Source organism: Hemibagrus wyckioides, linkage group LG16 (assembly GCF_019097595.1).
Source record: "Hemibagrus wyckioides isolate EC202008001 linkage group LG16, SWU_Hwy_1.0, whole genome shotgun sequence".
Lineage (NCBI taxonomy): Eukaryota > Metazoa > Chordata > Actinopteri > Siluriformes > Bagridae > Hemibagrus > Hemibagrus wyckioides.
In genome coordinates, this window is record NC_080725.1 from 2,425,135 (window position 1) to 2,441,534 (window position 16,400).

The 16,400-nt window shown below is 41.0% G+C and overlaps 1 protein-coding gene across 1 annotated transcript; it reads right to left on the reverse strand.

The window, feature by feature from the left end:
* Positions 1-879: 879 nt before the first annotated feature.
* On the reverse strand, positions 880-13,881 carry paxbp1 (PAX3 and PAX7 binding protein 1). The gene is made up of 18 exons (XM_058412252.1): positions 13,445-13,881; positions 11,988-12,110; positions 11,682-11,861; positions 11,366-11,581; positions 11,019-11,122; positions 9,906-10,123; positions 9,214-9,403; positions 8,186-8,309; positions 7,463-7,565; positions 7,214-7,329; positions 6,735-6,934; positions 6,333-6,480; positions 5,438-5,559; positions 5,036-5,112; positions 4,875-4,941; positions 4,058-4,204; positions 3,756-3,910; positions 880-2,563 (listed from the first exon to the last, which is right to left on the reverse strand). Exons 1-18 carry the CDS (start codon positions 13,737-13,739, stop codon positions 2,446-2,448), a joined length of 2,703 nt encoding a protein of 900 aa, XP_058268235.1. The 5' UTR covers positions 13,740-13,881; the 3' UTR covers positions 880-2,445.
* Positions 13,882-16,400: the final 2,519 nt, after the last annotated feature.

Genomic DNA, 16,400 nt, shown 5'->3' on the forward strand with positions numbered 1-16,400 from the left:
CCTCGTCCAGTGTAAATGCTCCCTGGTCTGGTGGTGCGGTCAGGTACCCTTGCAGGTCGTCTAGCACGCAGGCCACGCTGATGTAAACGGTTTTGAATGGTCTGACGTGACACTTCAGAACTTCCCTCTGAGAACATCCTGTTTGGAGCCTGGCAATGGTGAGGTATTGTTGATCAATTGTTAGGTGTGGTCTTGGTCTCATGATGTCAAAAACAGCATGATGATGAGGACTGTTTAAATACCAATTCTAATATAACCAGAAAATATATTGGTAGATTCATGGATCAAACACCAGTTGTGAATTTTGCCGTTAAGCACCTTGTTAGAGAAGAGCAAGTTATTCAAAAAGGTCAAATTAAGTTCACCTGTAAAGGTTATAATGAATTTTAGGTGCATCCTGAAATTTCACCCGAAAGCCCAATATCCTTAACTTATTGTGAGTAGTGTATATAAAAAAAACACTTCAAAGTGGTCTGAACCCTTAGGTTCATGAATTTAACAGCATTTTGATATAGCTTATATGGTATATGAATTATTCATTTGGGCAAATTGGGCCAACAAGGTAAGTGGGTCAAAGAAAGTGACCAGTGAGCCCTGATAAGGTGCTGCGTTTGTTACACTCCTACCACTACCACACACACGAACTGCCATGTCAGTGTCACTGCAATACACTGCAAGAATGGCCATCCATCCGATAATAATAACATCTGGCCAGCAGTGGTATGGTTAAGCCTTCGTATTGATGGAGAAAATAAAGTGGTTCGGACAAAATTGTAGACTTTCGCTACCGATTACTTGTATCCACCATCAAAAATACATCGCCTTAAAATATGTTCCAGATCACAATGCCTTCAAGAGAAACAGATTTTTATTCTTGTTAATAAAACAATCAGAAAAATAACTTTACAAATGCACAATATATTTAACATTATAAACTGAGGTGAATGATGCAGATTTATGTACGCCATGCAATCAAAAGTGCTATCTCTACAGCCAAGCTGCATCCAAACGTATGCAGCACATGATATTACATTTTATTACCAGATTTTAAAAAAAGTTGCTGCTTTACTGCAATGAAACTAAATCTGGACCTCTGCAAATGAAATCGGATGAAACGTCCACAAATGTGCAAGTTGAGTTTGCTGCCAGATAAAGCCAACCTCCAAACACTAATAAATCCATCTGTTTTCATGTACAGTGAATATAAAAAGCCTCTGGTAGAATGGCAGGTTTTTGTGATGTAAGAAAAACAACAAGATCCTCAGTGTGAAATTACAACTCACAAATTAAGCAAAAAAAAAACAAAAAAAAAAAACAATCAGGAACATTTTAGGGGCAAAATAAAATTAAAGAAAGAAAGTTATAATTTGGTTGCATAAGTAGGAACACCATTTTATAACTGCGGACGTGGCTGTGTTGAGAATGAACTGAGTTTAAAAGTATTTATCATATAGCTGTCATCAATGAAATTATTTTGATCAACCCCAAAGATCAGCTGTTTCTGTAGGATTTTCTACACAGCTTTTTGGTTTCCATCCGGCTGCTGAAGCCGTGGTCTGCAAAGAGCTGACAGAGCATGCAGGGTGTCTCATTTGTTTATCAGGAAGGGGTGTATGAGAAGATTTCCAAAACATTAGATCTACTACAATAAAACACTGTAAAAGCTAAGAAATTAGAGCATAGCAGCGACATCACCAAAATGAATAAAAAGCACAAAAACTTACCAGAAAGGCCACAGAGACCTACAGCAAAAGTAACGGAACTGTAGGAATGTGTGACAAGTATCAATTCCTCTCTGCATGTGAAAATCTCTTATATTCTTCACATGTCCAGGCCCAGGTTATAGAATAAGGCAAGGCTATAGAAAAATTCCAAGCTCAACTCAACCATGCGTCAAAAGGTCTTATGGTCTGATGAGACCAATAAAAACACATCACCAAAATCAGCATCATGCTTTAGGGCTACTTTTCTTCAGCCAGAACTGGGGCTTTTATCAAGCTGGAGGCAATCATGAATAGCTTAAAATACCAGTTGATTTTTGGGCAAAAAACATTCCAGTGTCTGCTAGTAAGCTGAAGATAAGTCAAGAGGTGTAATAAAATCAAAAGTTGCTTTAAAGTATTAAAGTATAAGTGCATGTACACTTATGCAACCAGGTTGTTTTTATTTATTTTTTTACCTCTTTTGGATTTTCACTTAAGCTGTACATGATTTAATCTCACATTGAAGGTGGATTTATATATTTTTTTTTACATCACAAAAACTCTTTGTGCAGTAATGTGTGTGTATATCACTCAAAACACCAGAGATGAAGGTTGAAAACTGACCAAAAAAGAAAGTTTTCAAAGCATAGGCATGTACAATATCCACAATTTATACACATTGCACCCTGAGGGCCAGACACAAGTCATTTTGAACACGGGCTCCTCAAAAGTCAGTTCTCTCTCATTTACTCTCCAGCAAGGTCTTAATGTCTTTAATTCCATGCTCTGAGGCAACAGCGATCACATGATCCAAAGCATTGAGTCGACCCAGAAGCTTCACCACTTCCTTAATGTGCTCCCTGTTTAGAAAACAGATTAAAAACAGATTAAAAAAACATTTATGTACCAGTACATTATTAATATAGTACTACTGTGAATTGTTTGTCTAAGAACTATTAAATGCACCGATCAGGCATAACATTATGACAGGTGACATGAATAAGACTGATGATCTCCTCATCATGGCACCTGTTAGTGGGTGGGATATATTAGGCAGCAAGTCAACATTTTGTCCTCAAAGTTGATGTTAGAAGCAGGAAGAATGGACAAGCGCAAGGATGTGAGCGAGTTTGATGAAGGGCCAAATTGTGATGGCTAGACCACTGGATCAGAGCATCTCCAAAACTGCAGCTCTTGTGGGGTGTTCCCGGTCTGCAGTGGTCAGTATCTATCAAAAGTGGTCCAAGGAAGGAACAGTGGTGAACCGGTGACAGGGTCATGGGCAGTCAAGGCTCAATGATGCTCGTTGGGAGTGAAGGCTGGCCCGTGTGATCCGATCCAACAGACGAGCTACTGTTGCTCGAATTGCTGAAGTTAATGCTGGTTCTGATAGAAAGGTGTCAGAATACACAGTGCAGGACGGGTCAGGGCTGTTTTGGCAGCAAAAGGGGGACTGACACAATATTAGACAGGTGGTCATAATGTTATGCCTGGTCAGTGTATTTCCATGACATTTTTTGCTCCTCAAACTGTTTGGAGGCAAGTGTGCTGACTGGCACAAAAGATTAGTGATTATTATTATTAGTGGCCTATAATTTAAACAAAATTGGACGAATTTTATGTGACAACAGAACTCAACATTCTCCATTACACTGATGGAAACCAAAGCTTCTGGTACACATGAGAGCACTGGCCAAAAGATGTGAGATTGGAGGATAAGCGTGGGGCTTCCAGAGACTGTCAGTTAATATTAATGTTCACCTATGTTCTAATGAGAACATTCAGACCGCCTACACAAAATGGCAGGTCTGTGTAAGTTACGCGTTGTTATGGTTACAATGTACATATTGTGTGAACAGTCACACAATCCCCCCCCACATCAGCACAAAAGGCTCGCTAGAAATAAAGGGCTTTTTTTGCTATACAAAAACCTATAGTAAACATCCCCTAATGGATTTCGTTTTAATGTTCCATGTCCATTTAATACAGTGCCTCTTAATCATTTCCATAATATGTTTGTTTTCTTTGCAGGCGTAAGGACAAAGCCATCACCTTGCTATCCTCTTGTCCACATCAGAAGCTGTAAGGCTGCTTCGATACAGTGAACTGGCCATGTGCTTCATGAAGCGGCATAAGTTCTCCAGCTGCGGCAGAGTCTGCTGACCTTTCAGACTGCTGAACCACTGCACAGGAAAACACTCCACCACCTTGACGTAACAGTGAGAAAAGATAATGTCACAATTTGAACTTATGCAAGTACAGAAAATTACGTAAAGCTTGCGTAGTACAGTAAAGCTTTAGTACAGTAAATTAGTTATTTGTGGGTTTTTAATCAAACACTGCAAGGTTTGTACCTTCTTGCATTTCTCTACGCTGTCCTCCCCAACATCTGTCGACTGTAGTGCTGAGAGAATGAAGCGATTCAGTGTACTGTCGACAGCAAGCTCTATCAGACAGTTCTGAGACAGGATGCCATCCCACTGCAGGATGTTACCCAAGAGCTGCAGAATGAAAAAGAGAGAATTTCATTAATTATAGCAGAAAAATATATTACAAATACCTTCAACTACCTAGCTCAGCTACTATTCTTTGACAGACGTAGTAAAGCAGTATTACATCGTAGGTTCAACACAAATGAACAGAAGTGTCTAACATACAGCCTGTGGGCCAGAACATGTCTCAGTTCTAATCCATTACACCAAATGAACCTTAAATCTGTACTCTTTAATTAAAATCACCTTGTGGACAGTAATTAAACTACAGGTTTGTGTTAGAAGTGCTAGTCCTTGTTATTCCACTAGGGGGCAAAACAGAGCAGTAGATACTAAAGTACAAAGTAGACTCACCGGGCATTTTATTAGGAACACCTGTACATCTGCTGATTCGCAATTATCTAATCATGTGGCATGTATAAAATGATGCAGATATGGGGCTGCAGCTTCTAGGAATGTTTACATCAGGGGGAAAATGTGATCTCACTGGATTTTGACTGTGGCATAATTATTCTGTTAGAATAGAAAGCTGAGGCCCTGCCCAGTATTAGTATAGTGATCCTAAAAGTGTTTGTGAGTGTCTATTACATAAGTACTCTTATAATCCCACCTAGTTATAACATTATTGCTGATTAAAAAATAGCAGACAGACAGAGAGACGAGTGCGTATTCACACTACCTTCACACAGGACCAAAACTGCCTTTGGAAGAAGAGATAAGGACTTGAATTCTTGTTTTCCATGACACTAAAGGGAAAAATTGTAAATAGGTCAGCCAAGGGATTTAACCTAGCAGAGCTCTGAAAAACGATTTCGCATATAATAGTTGTCTATAACGTACTTTTTTGGAAATAGCGGCATGAAGATGTCCTCATCTAGCGTCCGACGTGTGCGCACAACGATAGTCCTCAGCAGCTCCTACAAACATAAGACAAATTACATCATGAAGCTGCCTCACATCTAGTGCATGAGCTTGCTTTTTGTTTTTATTTCTTTAAAAACATACACATTTGTAAGTTTATATTTAATAACTATTAGAGGTGTATAAATCATTCATTTATTAGCAAGCTCAACAGGTAAGTAAAAGCCAGCCTAAAAAGTGAAGGTTAACGTTATTTTCCATAGTTAAGGGTGCTGTGCTGTAATTTCGTGCAATGTTGTTAGATCCTGATTCTGAAAATATCCTTCCAAGCTAACTGAATGGACTAACAGAAATGGTACACAGATTTCACAGATTTCTAACCTGCATGTTGCGGTTGTCTCCATGCAGAACGGTAGGGTAGCCCTTTATTAGGCGCCCCATGAAGGCCACCAGCCTGCACGTCTCACTGTGAGACAATGGATCCCACACCTGCTCCGTCAGCACTGAGAACACCAGACAGTAACAGACACAATGGAAAATTACACCGAGATAGATCTCTCACCATTTATGTTTACACCTATTGTTGTATACTCCCGATTGCCGTTTAATTATACACCGATAAGGCATAACATTATGTCCACCTGCCTAATATTGTGTTGGTCCCCCTTTTGCTACCAAAACAGCCCTGAACCTTTGAGGAATGAACTTCACTAGATCCCTGAAGGTGTACTGTGGTATCTGGCACCAAGATGTTAGCAGCAGATCCTTTAAGTCCTGCAAGTTGCAAGGTGGGGACTCCATGGGCCACACCTTGCAACTTATAGGATATAAAGGATACTTACAGGACTTGAAGGGTACTTTTGATAGTTACTGACCACTGCAGACTGGGAACACCCCATAAGAGCTGCAGTTTTGGAGATGCTCTGATCCAGTGGTCTAGCCATCACAATTTGGTCCTTCATCAAACTCGCTCAAATCCTTACGCTTATCCATTTTCCTGCTTCTAGTGAGGACAAAATGTTGACTTGCTGCCTAATATATCCCACCGACTAACAGGTGCCATGATGAGGAGATCATCAGTCTTATTCACTTCACCTCTCACTGCTCACAGTGTTATGCCTGATCTGTGTAATTGCTTCTTTATAATAATAAATGATCTTTAAAATACCTTCTGAAAAGAATTCCACAAAACTGACTGTATTATCTTAAGCAAATTTTAAAGGGAGGATAACGCTGTAGACGGAGTGTCATTCAGATAGGGAGGAACTGGACTGACCTGCTAGTTTAGGGAGTACCACTCTCTCAGCGATAGCAGGCAGGAGACCGCTGTCAATGTCCTCCTGGTGCTCAGTGCTCTGCTCCTCATAGCCATAGAACAGCAGAGTCTCAAACCATAGCATGTACTCAAAGTTCGGGCAGTCGTCCTACACACAGAAGACACAATGTCATCATCTACCATAATCCAAACCACATTCATTGCAATGACAGTGTTTGGCACACAGAAGACAGAATAAAAACCTAAAAAGGTTCTGCTTTGAGGTTCATTACAATTATTACAATGAATGTTTTCAAGCACAGCAACACATCCATACATTTTAAGTTTGACCATTATGTTTTTCAATAATAGTCAAACTTACTAACAAATATAGGGTTAGAGCAAGAAAGGCAAAACATGTACCTCCAGAGGCGACCATGGGATTAGCTGAAGTCGGATCAGCGGGTTGAAAAGTTTAGGCAGGCACTGACCAATGTAAGCGTCTCTGTAGCACGTGAAGTAGAGGTTCTTCCACACCTCAAACCGGGACTTGATGCAATCTATGGAATGGAAATCGTCTACGACATCCTCGAAAACTTTTTTCGATTCTTTTAAAATACGATCTAGGGAAGAGAAAAGCGGTAAAAAAAAGATGCAAATCTGTGAGAAATATGAACAGAGACCACAAGAAATTTAAAGGCTTTTCGGACGTTGATATTACAGAATATTAAATCTATGATAATTGGGATATAATTTTAATGGATAATTCTTACCAAAAAAAAAAAATTCCAAATACAGACATGATTCAGAGTTGATTTATTTCTCAGTTATATAACAAACACAACGTATCAGCTCCAAAATATCCAAAATTAGTTCCGCTAAGACAATTATAAGAGGATTACCTCTCTCTAGGTTAAAGCTTGTTGTGTCAGTGGAGGTCTCCTCATCATCGCTAGACAGTCCCTCCTTGTGTTCGGCCCTTGCCCCGCTCTGTTCTCTAGCCTGTCTGCGGCGAGCTCTGCCAAACCAAACACAGCCCTATAACTTGTATTCCTAATGATGTATAATCCACAACAATTTCAAGCAGTACTTAAATTAATATCTAAAAATATGCACATTTAAAAAAAACAGGTCTACGTCAGGCAGCGTACCTCCTGGCCTCACGCTCTGCTACCCTCCTCTGCCTGCTGAGCTCCTGATAGGCTGCACGGTCTCTGCCAAAAGGGTCCAGATTTGGGGCCATAACAGCCTTACCTGCAACAGACAGGTGGCATGTAAATATCCCTTTCCAGATAAATTTTCCAACTTTACAAGAATAATTTTCTACCTACATGAACACTGAAATTTTATCAAGAAATTTAACACTGATCATAAAAGTTATTTGGGCAAATATGATTGTGTGTTTAAGAAGGTTACTGAGAATTAAGCTTTAAAAATGTATGTTCAGGCTTTTATGTAATCTGTATTACATAACTGTGGCCAGCTGACTGACTCGTACTTACTTATGCTGCAACTTAGCAGTGATTCTGATGTGACAGTTTCACACTGGTTCAGTAATTTCTCACAAGAGAACTGAACACATTGTCATTTCAGAACCATGAGTTCATAAGCTCACACACACACACACACAAAATGGTAAGAGGCACACAACATGCCTGCTACTGAGCAGGAAAATGGTCAGTGCAAAACCAGTCCGCTTAAATATAGGCGTGTATTTAGCTGTGCCATGATTCTGATATCAGCAGCACAAGTGAGTCGTCACAAACTAGGCTGGGACTAGCAGTCTGGCTAAATGTAGCCGCTATCATACAAGAAGAAAAGGAAAATAATGAGGCCATTCAAATAAATAATAAAAACCTTCAAGATGGACTGACTTGAAAGGCTCGAAAACTCCGCTGATTCATCTTTAATATCATCCTGTCTTCTCTGGACTCGCCGCGCTGCCCGTTGCCTTAGTAACTGGTGCATTGCAGCCTCCAGCTCCAGAATAGCAGGCACCTGAAAGATACGATAGGTTATGTGATGGCTGCTCCAGGCTGAGGAGTTGGAGAGCGAGTGAAAGAGAGTAAGAATGAGTGGCTCTGGAGCTTGGTGCATTCTGCTGGGGCACTGGAGAGTCAATTGACTGGTCTATATCGCAATTTGCTAGCAAATACAGACATTTTAACAATGTGCCATAACGGACTTCTTTCACAATCTGAAATTTTTTGTCTGCTGCATACTAGCAGGTCTAGCAGAATTAACTACAACTACAATAAACATTTATAGCTATTGGTGTTTGTGGCACAGCAAAGGCACTGAGGCACCATAACAAGCCATCATGTGTCCTCTTTCAAGCTGAAATGAAAGACATGCTGTTAATAAGGTGACATGCGGAGCACAGCTGAAGGAAGTACAATATTTCCTGTCCCACTGTCAGTCTGCTCTGCTGTGAAAAAACGAACTTCAGATCATTATCAACACAGAACAATAACACAGACAAATTGAAAGGCTGGTCAAATGAAAAAGCACCTTAAGAACAATTAAATTAAAAAAAAAAAAAAAAATTTTTTTATAACTAATAAATGATAGTGTAGTTGAATAAAATTGACTTCTGTTGTCCACCACTTAATATCACCACTTAATGAAACATTAAAAAACACAAGTGCAATAAAAGCAACACGACTTGTAAAGATTTGAACTTGGAGATCTGATTGTAGAAACTTGCAGAAAAAAAAAAATCATTATGTTTTGCTATTGCAAATTTATTCCATGCAATTAATAAACTTTTTGGTGCTATTTATGATTAGCCACCAACAATACTGCATAACAGAAAGGATTAAATTCATTTACAAGAAAATAAATTCAGCACTCAAGCCTACATGGTTGGGATTAAAAGAACAATCTCTAAGGTTTTTCTTACCTTTTCACTGAAACACTCAAGCAAGTCTCGAACATACCCTCGCATTTCTTGCAAGAATTTATACTGCTCAGCGGCATGCTGTGAGGAGTCCTCCAGCTGCAGGATGCTATTTTCGGAAGCCTGCAGCTCGTCCTGGATCTGCTCATTGCGCCGGGCGCTGGCATCGCGGCCCTGGCGCATGGAGCTTAGCCTGGCATACAGGAGACATGCATCAGAGCCTGCAGTCCACAGCGGTGTGATACACCTGAGCCTGTGACTTCTACTCACACACTTCCACATCTTTCTTAGCTAAATCGTTTCGTTTTAGTTCAGAAACATGCGGGTTGGTAGAAATCCTGAAGCAGAGCTGGGCACATGAAAAGTATATATGCAAAACACATCAAATTCAGATACACATCTATAAGCATCAATGAATAGAAAACAAAAAGAGCGGACTGTGGGTTGTATAATTATTAAGTGCCGGAGAAAGCCTTATTAGAAAAATGACATCTGGTCCAGCATCTGTACTTTTAGAGACCTCTTCTCAGGGCAAATAGAAATCTTAACTAATGTAATGTTTTTCATCAAAAATGTTGTACATCTCGCCATAAGATTTTTTCTTTAAGTCTGTAGTCTATAATTAGAGCTTCTTGCTGGCACCTCGGATAAAGTAGACAGGGGAAGTGGGGAACAGGGAGTCGCTCTGAGCCTACCTGTCCATGAGCCGTTTCTTTACCAGAGCTGTAGTGATTGGAGTAAGGCTGCTGCTAGGGACTGGGTAGGGTACAGTGTTCTCCGTTTTCACAGGTTTTACACTTTCTGTTCCGAGCGCAGTGTATCCGTATGGCATGCTGTATGATGCTGCGTACTGCTGGTTCTCATAGCCAGTTTGGTAATACATGTTTGCATTCCCTGGCTGACTGGTTTGGACCTAAAAAGCAGAAAGTAGTAATTATCAAGTCTCCAAACTGGCTTCTAGGGTATAGGGTTTAGGAAAGTGGTATTACATTGCCGTATCTGGGATATAAACAGTTGCAAGGTATTAAAGTACGAAAACCTTGCAGAACCGAAAGTCCAAAGGGTGGAGCCAGAGCTGATCCAGTGACCCCTATTCTCCAACCCAAAGCGGTGTTGAACCAAAAGTCTAGGAGAGGCACCTCAGTATGTTTCCTACTGAATATGTGTGCAGTTAAACATACTGCTGTGTTTATTTAAGTGTGTTTTTGTCATAATTCTTAGCTTTCTAGGGCTTGGGTTAAAGGAGGACTTTAGTGAAGATCAGGTCCAGCTCCACACCCCTGGGCTTTTTGGTTGTGCATCAAAGCCTTGCTAAAACAAGTTAACCTGATTTCTGCAAGTGCATAAACATTGGAAAGGACAAGATGAAGATAAGAATTCTCATAGTCCCTCTAACTCCACATCTTGACATGGTAGATATAATTCGACCAAAAATAAATAACCGTAAAAGATGATAAAACCAAACAGACAGTTAAAGATTATGAACAAAAAGCGAGAAAGAAAATCGAGATCTTAATGTCAGCCCTTCAGTAGTAACATTTAATATGCCTAATTAAAAGACTCAATCAGCAATCATTCAAAATAAATCTCAATTGAAATAAATCTATTTGATCAACTCTGTAGACTGTAACTTGTGATACTTTATGCAGTTGAGAAATGGTATTTCTTAGTCACTGTGTGATCACTAACTTTTATTAGCTCTGCCATGAAGACCTGTGAGCAGAATGAAAAAGCATATATCTGAACAGAGACAAAACCAAAAGAGAAAAAATATCAGCTGAATGGAAAAAATAAATAAAGGAGCTCACCTGAGGGATGCTAATGCCTTTCCGGATCTGCTCCTGCTCCCATCGACTGACTTCCTCGTCATTCCCTTCAGTATTCAAGGCCTCATCATCACTGCACTCAATACCTGCAGCATTATGCACACATTACCCATCACCACCCTCAATATCTATATATAAACAATCATTTATTTAACCAGAATCTTTAAACGTTTTCTTTTTGCAATGAGCCCTAAACAACAAATCAGACTACATTTAAGACTGATTCAAAGACTACTTATGCACACCAATGTATTAGATTAAAAGACAGACTCAGAAAACCTATTATAGAAGGTTTAGTCACAGATCTATTACCCACAATGCACACTTACCGATTTCCTCTGCTATTTTCTGACGCTGACTCTTCTGCTTGACACCGCTGAACACGATCCTCTTCTCATCTTCATCACTTCCACCTTGCTCGTCCTCATGGACCAGACGTTTACTCGACACCTCCGTCTCCACAAGCGGCGCATCACCTCCAAGCTCCCGTGCCATCTGCCTCCGTTTACGGGCCGCGTGAATGAAGGCTGCGTCTGGGATCTCACCTGAAGGAAGAATTTCATTGTCAAATGTGTATGCACACACTTCTTGAATACAGCATGAAGCATAAAGCTAATTATTCTACAAAGAGAAAAAGGTACAAACCTGGTCTGAGGGTGCTGAGCGCAGACAGAGTCTGAGAGAAGTTTCCTCCCTGCCTGGTTTCACTCTCATCATCCTGTTCATCATTACTATCCACCTCCATCTCACCTTCACCTTGTTCACTGCTGCCCCTGCTGTCCACTGCCTCCTCTTTTACACCCATGCCTGACAGACACTGAACACCTATTAAATAACAAAGCCCAGGTGTATAAACACACACATATTAAAATTTTCCATTATATAGGAAAAAGACACACACACACACACAAATGGTGACTTGGTTAGAGAATTTAATCATGTGCTTTGTACCATCGAGGCGTATTGGTTCCTGCACAACATGACTGCACTTTTCCTCTCTGTACTCCTTCTTGAGCTGTTTGACGATCTTCTTACTGTGATTGGATTTCTTCACTCGGAAGACTTCAGTGTCCTCTGAAATTACAAAAATAAATTAATTAATTTCTTCACAATTAAAAGGAGTTATTATACCAAAAAAAAAAAAGCATTTCATTATGGATAAAATGCGGTTAGTTAGACCATGAATGCCAGGCATAACATTATGACCACAGACAGGTGAAGTGAATAAGACTGATGATCTCATCATGGCACCTGTTAGTGGGTGGGATATATTAGGCAGCAAGTCAGCATTTTGTCCTCAATGTTGATGTGTTAGAAGCAGGAAAAATGGACAAGTGTAAGGATTTGAGCGAGTTTGATGAAGGGCCAAATTGTGATGGCTAGACCACTGGATCAGAGCATCTCCAAAACTGCAGCTCTTGTGGGGTGTTCCCGGTCTGCAGTGGTCAGTATCTATCAAAAGTGGTCCAAGGAAGGAACAGTGGTGAACCGGTGACAGGGTCATGGGTGGTCAAGGCTCACTGATGCACGTGGGGAGTGAAGGCTGACCCATGTGATCCGATCCAACAGACGAGCTACTGTTGCTCAAATTGCTGGAAAAGTTAATGCTGGTTCTGATAGAAAGGGGTCAGAATACACAGTGCATGACCGGTCGGGCAGCAAAAGGGGGATATTAGGCAAGTGGTCATAATGTTATGGCTGATTGTTGTACCTTAAATATGATATAAGGGCAGAACACCACATCTCATAGCTGTAACCTTGGCCAGTGAGGGTGCTACAGTAACGTTCCACATATTACTGTGTTACATCAGTAACAACATTTTATCCAAGTCAGAGAGGGATTTGGGATGTGTGTCTGGATTATTTCACTTACCCAGGGAACTAGTTAAAAGATTTATCATACGTTTATTACATATATGTACACATCTGCCTTCATTTCATCAGCATGATCACAGACAAATGTGGACTACATCAAGAACTAGCACAAGAACTGAAAATATAATACATATAATGTTAATAATAAAGATGGATCATTTATGATTTGGGATTGTTTTGTAGCTGGTGGACTGGACAGTACAATCTAACAAAACCTGATTGTCTCACCTGAAAAAATTACAATAAATAAATAAGAATTAGCCTGAAATGTGCTGGAGGAGAGTCTTCGACCTTGTAAGACTCCTTGCCATAATTCTCTCCAGGTATTTTCCAATCATTCTGCGGTTGCGTAATGTTAGTTAGCTGATTAGCAATTTGTAGTGCAGAGGCTGAAGCTCAAATAACTCGCGACTCCCTATAGAAATGCACTTATATTGCACATGTAACACTCATTCTTGTAACCTATGTAGTGCACTTGACGGATATTTAAGCAGTCGTTTAGAATACGGCCCAGCTACGGTTATCTATTATACCTTCTTCGTCGTTGAAGCTGAGTAAGCTGGCTTTAGGCTCTTCTCGGCTTTCCTTCTTCTTTTTCTTGTCTTTAGGAAGCTTCATGGCTCCTGTCGGAACTCCATTTCCGTGACTATTTACAGCATTAATAGCCATAAGCGTTTCGGCGGCGGGTGTGTGTAAGCCGTCCCCTCCAGGCCCGCATGGCTGCGGCGGCAGCAGCTCCAGACTCGGCTCATCCTGGACCTCTTCTTTTTCCTCGTCGTCAGAATCGTTCCGTCGTCTGAAATTGCACCTTTTCGCTTTCTTGAACATTGCGGCACGGCAACAAACACAGCCGCAGTGCAGTGGGACGTGGGAATGGGTGCGAATTATTTCCGCAAGGCGCCAAAAACAAACCCAAACGATTCACTAAAGTCCACCATCTTGTTCGGTGAATTGCATCTTCTTCTGCGACGTTGTGAGATCCGAGTTTACACAGCAGAGTCCGTGCTGCCACCTGGCGATCAGGCGTAACATTATGACCACCTACCTAGTATTGTGTTGGTCCCCCTTTTGTCTTTATTGTATTTGTTGTCTTTTTGCACTGTCTTGTCTATGCTCTGTCTGCACCTAGCTGCACACTGTGCACTTTACGTGGCTAAGACAAACTTCTGTCCTAGCTCTGTGGTGTTGTTTGTTGTTTTGTGTTGAACTTGTTGTTGTATGTTTATGTAGCACCAGGTCCTGGAGAAACGTTGTTTCATTTCACTATGTACTGCGCCAGCTATATGTGGTTGAAATGACAATAAAAGCTTCTTGAATCTTGAATCTTGAATCTTGAAATCTTGAATCTGTGTGTGTGTGTGTGTGTGTGTTGTCTTATTAACTGAGAGGCTACAGGAACGACTATTTAGATTACTATTTTATACAGTTAATTGATTTTATACAGTTAATCTTACCCAAGAATCTGCAAAAACCATTTCTTTAAATGAGGAAAAGCTTGCAACACTGGCTGCAAAGGTGGAGTTCAACCATCAGCAAATCTTGGATACGGTAACTGCATGGAGACGAGATGAGGGAGAAAGCACAGATCAACTGACAAAAGCCCTGAAGGTGATGGTGACAGAAGAAGTCCAGAGAAGTGAAACTACCTTAATTTCAGAGTTTCGCTTCATGGTCGAACAGGTTCAGCTGGAATTACAAAAGGATATTCAAGCTACACAAGAATGTGGGAAGATTCATGAATGCCTTTCCAACGAGATTCAGCACTGTAGCACTCAACTAGATTTCATCAGAGACCACCTTAAAGATCTTCATTGGGAAATGAGGAAATATTTCAAAACACATGAAAAGCAAGTGGCAGACCTTTCAAAGACCTCACCGGTATCAGCACCCAGAACCAGTCTTTGGTCTGCTCCTTCAGTGACTGCTCCATTGACACTTCCACCGCTTGCTGTCAAAAGTGATCATTTGAAACGTTTCCAACATTTGGAAGACATTCAGATGATACTGATCCACCGTTATATCTAGCTCGCTGTCAGGACTTTTTGGCCTTACATCCCCTGACCTCTTGGCTACCTTCCACATTGTCCTATATGGCATGGCACGTGATTGGTGGGGAGTTGTTCGATCTTCTATTACTACCTGGAACGAGTTTGAAACCTTCCTCTCTGAGGACTATGATGATGAGCTGGCGGAGCGGGTCAGAACTAGAACACAGGCAGAAAAGGAATCAGAGACTTTGCTTTCTCATACAGAGCACTGTGCAAACGGTGGAAGTCCTCCCTAACAGAAAGTGAGCTAGTAAAAATGATTCTCAAAAACATCAAGCCTTACTTAGCCAGCCAACTTCGTGGCAGAGTAAATACAGTGGATGAGTTGGTGAAACTAGGCTTTCAGCTGGAGAAAGATTATGTTCAGCAGTTACACTATGAAGGACGGATGACTCAACCACAGAGACCTACCATCAATCGAGTCAAAACGAGGCCACCAGTCCAGTGCTGGAGATGTAAAGGACAGCATCCACCAGGTAATTGCCCACTCTATTCCTCCCTGCAGTTGACCCAGTCATCCAGTCAGCATCCATCTGCAGGAAATAAACGTTCCTTCCAGCCACAGAAGCATGGAGTACCACCATCCAGTAATGCCCTGTCAATTACACTTCCTGCAAAGTCATCCAATAAGTTTGCCACTAATAAGTTTGTTTCCATACCTCAACAGTTGGTTGTACCCGTTCATATTGGAGATTGGAAAGGAAAAGCTATCTTGGATACGGGAGCAAGTTATACCCTTCTCCATGAGAGTCTCTGGAAGGAACTGGAACCCTGTACCAGCCTTCATCCCCAGACCCTTGGTCCACTCTATTTGGCAAATGGAGAGGCTTGAAGTGCCTTTAGGATGGACAAATGTTCAGATCACACTTCACCACAAAATCTTTCCTACTCATGCTGCCATTCTCACCTGGTTTATTCTGTAGTCTTAGGCCTGGACTTCATCTATTCCAGTGGTCTGCAGATTAATGTACCTGACCAGAAATATTCCTTCAAGCCAAACCCCAAGGAAGAGTATCCTTTTCAACCAGGATATGCCAGCGTTCCTTGTGGAAGGTCCCAACATTTGGAAAAGAATTTCCAAACTCCACATCCAAACAAAACACTTTCACTACTCAGCTCTATTCCTCCATTACAATTCCCACCATCAATATCACCACCATTAACCCATCTGGATGACCAAACCTTGATAGAGATGGCTGTTTACGAAGCTCACATACCTCTGGAAGGAAAGCAACAATTACTTCATCTTCTACAAGCCAACCTAAAAGTCTGCACTCTTCAGCTTGGAAGGACGACTGTTCTCCAACATTGTATTTACACCACTCACCCAGTTCCCATAAAGCAATGACCATTTCGACTGACCCCTGAGAAACAAGCGGTTGTAAAGGAACAACTTAAAGAAATGCTGGAAAATGGCATAGTGGAACCGTCTTACTCTGCC

Excerpts from the sequence above, each read along its gene's own strand:
- paxbp1 (XM_058412252.1), bottom strand. The coding sequence starts at position 13,739 with ATGTTCAAGAAAGCGAAAAGGTGCAATTTCAGACGACGGAACGATTCT. Across the intron at positions 11,582-11,681 it reads GCTCAGCACCCTCAGACCAG|GTGAGATCCCAGACGCAGCC; the intron begins GTTTGTACCTTT and ends TTCTTCCTTCAG. Across the intron at positions 4,205-4,874 it reads AGTTTTGGTCCTGTGTGAAG|CTCTTGGGTAACATCCTGCA; the intron begins GTAGTGTGAATA and ends TTCATTCTGCAG.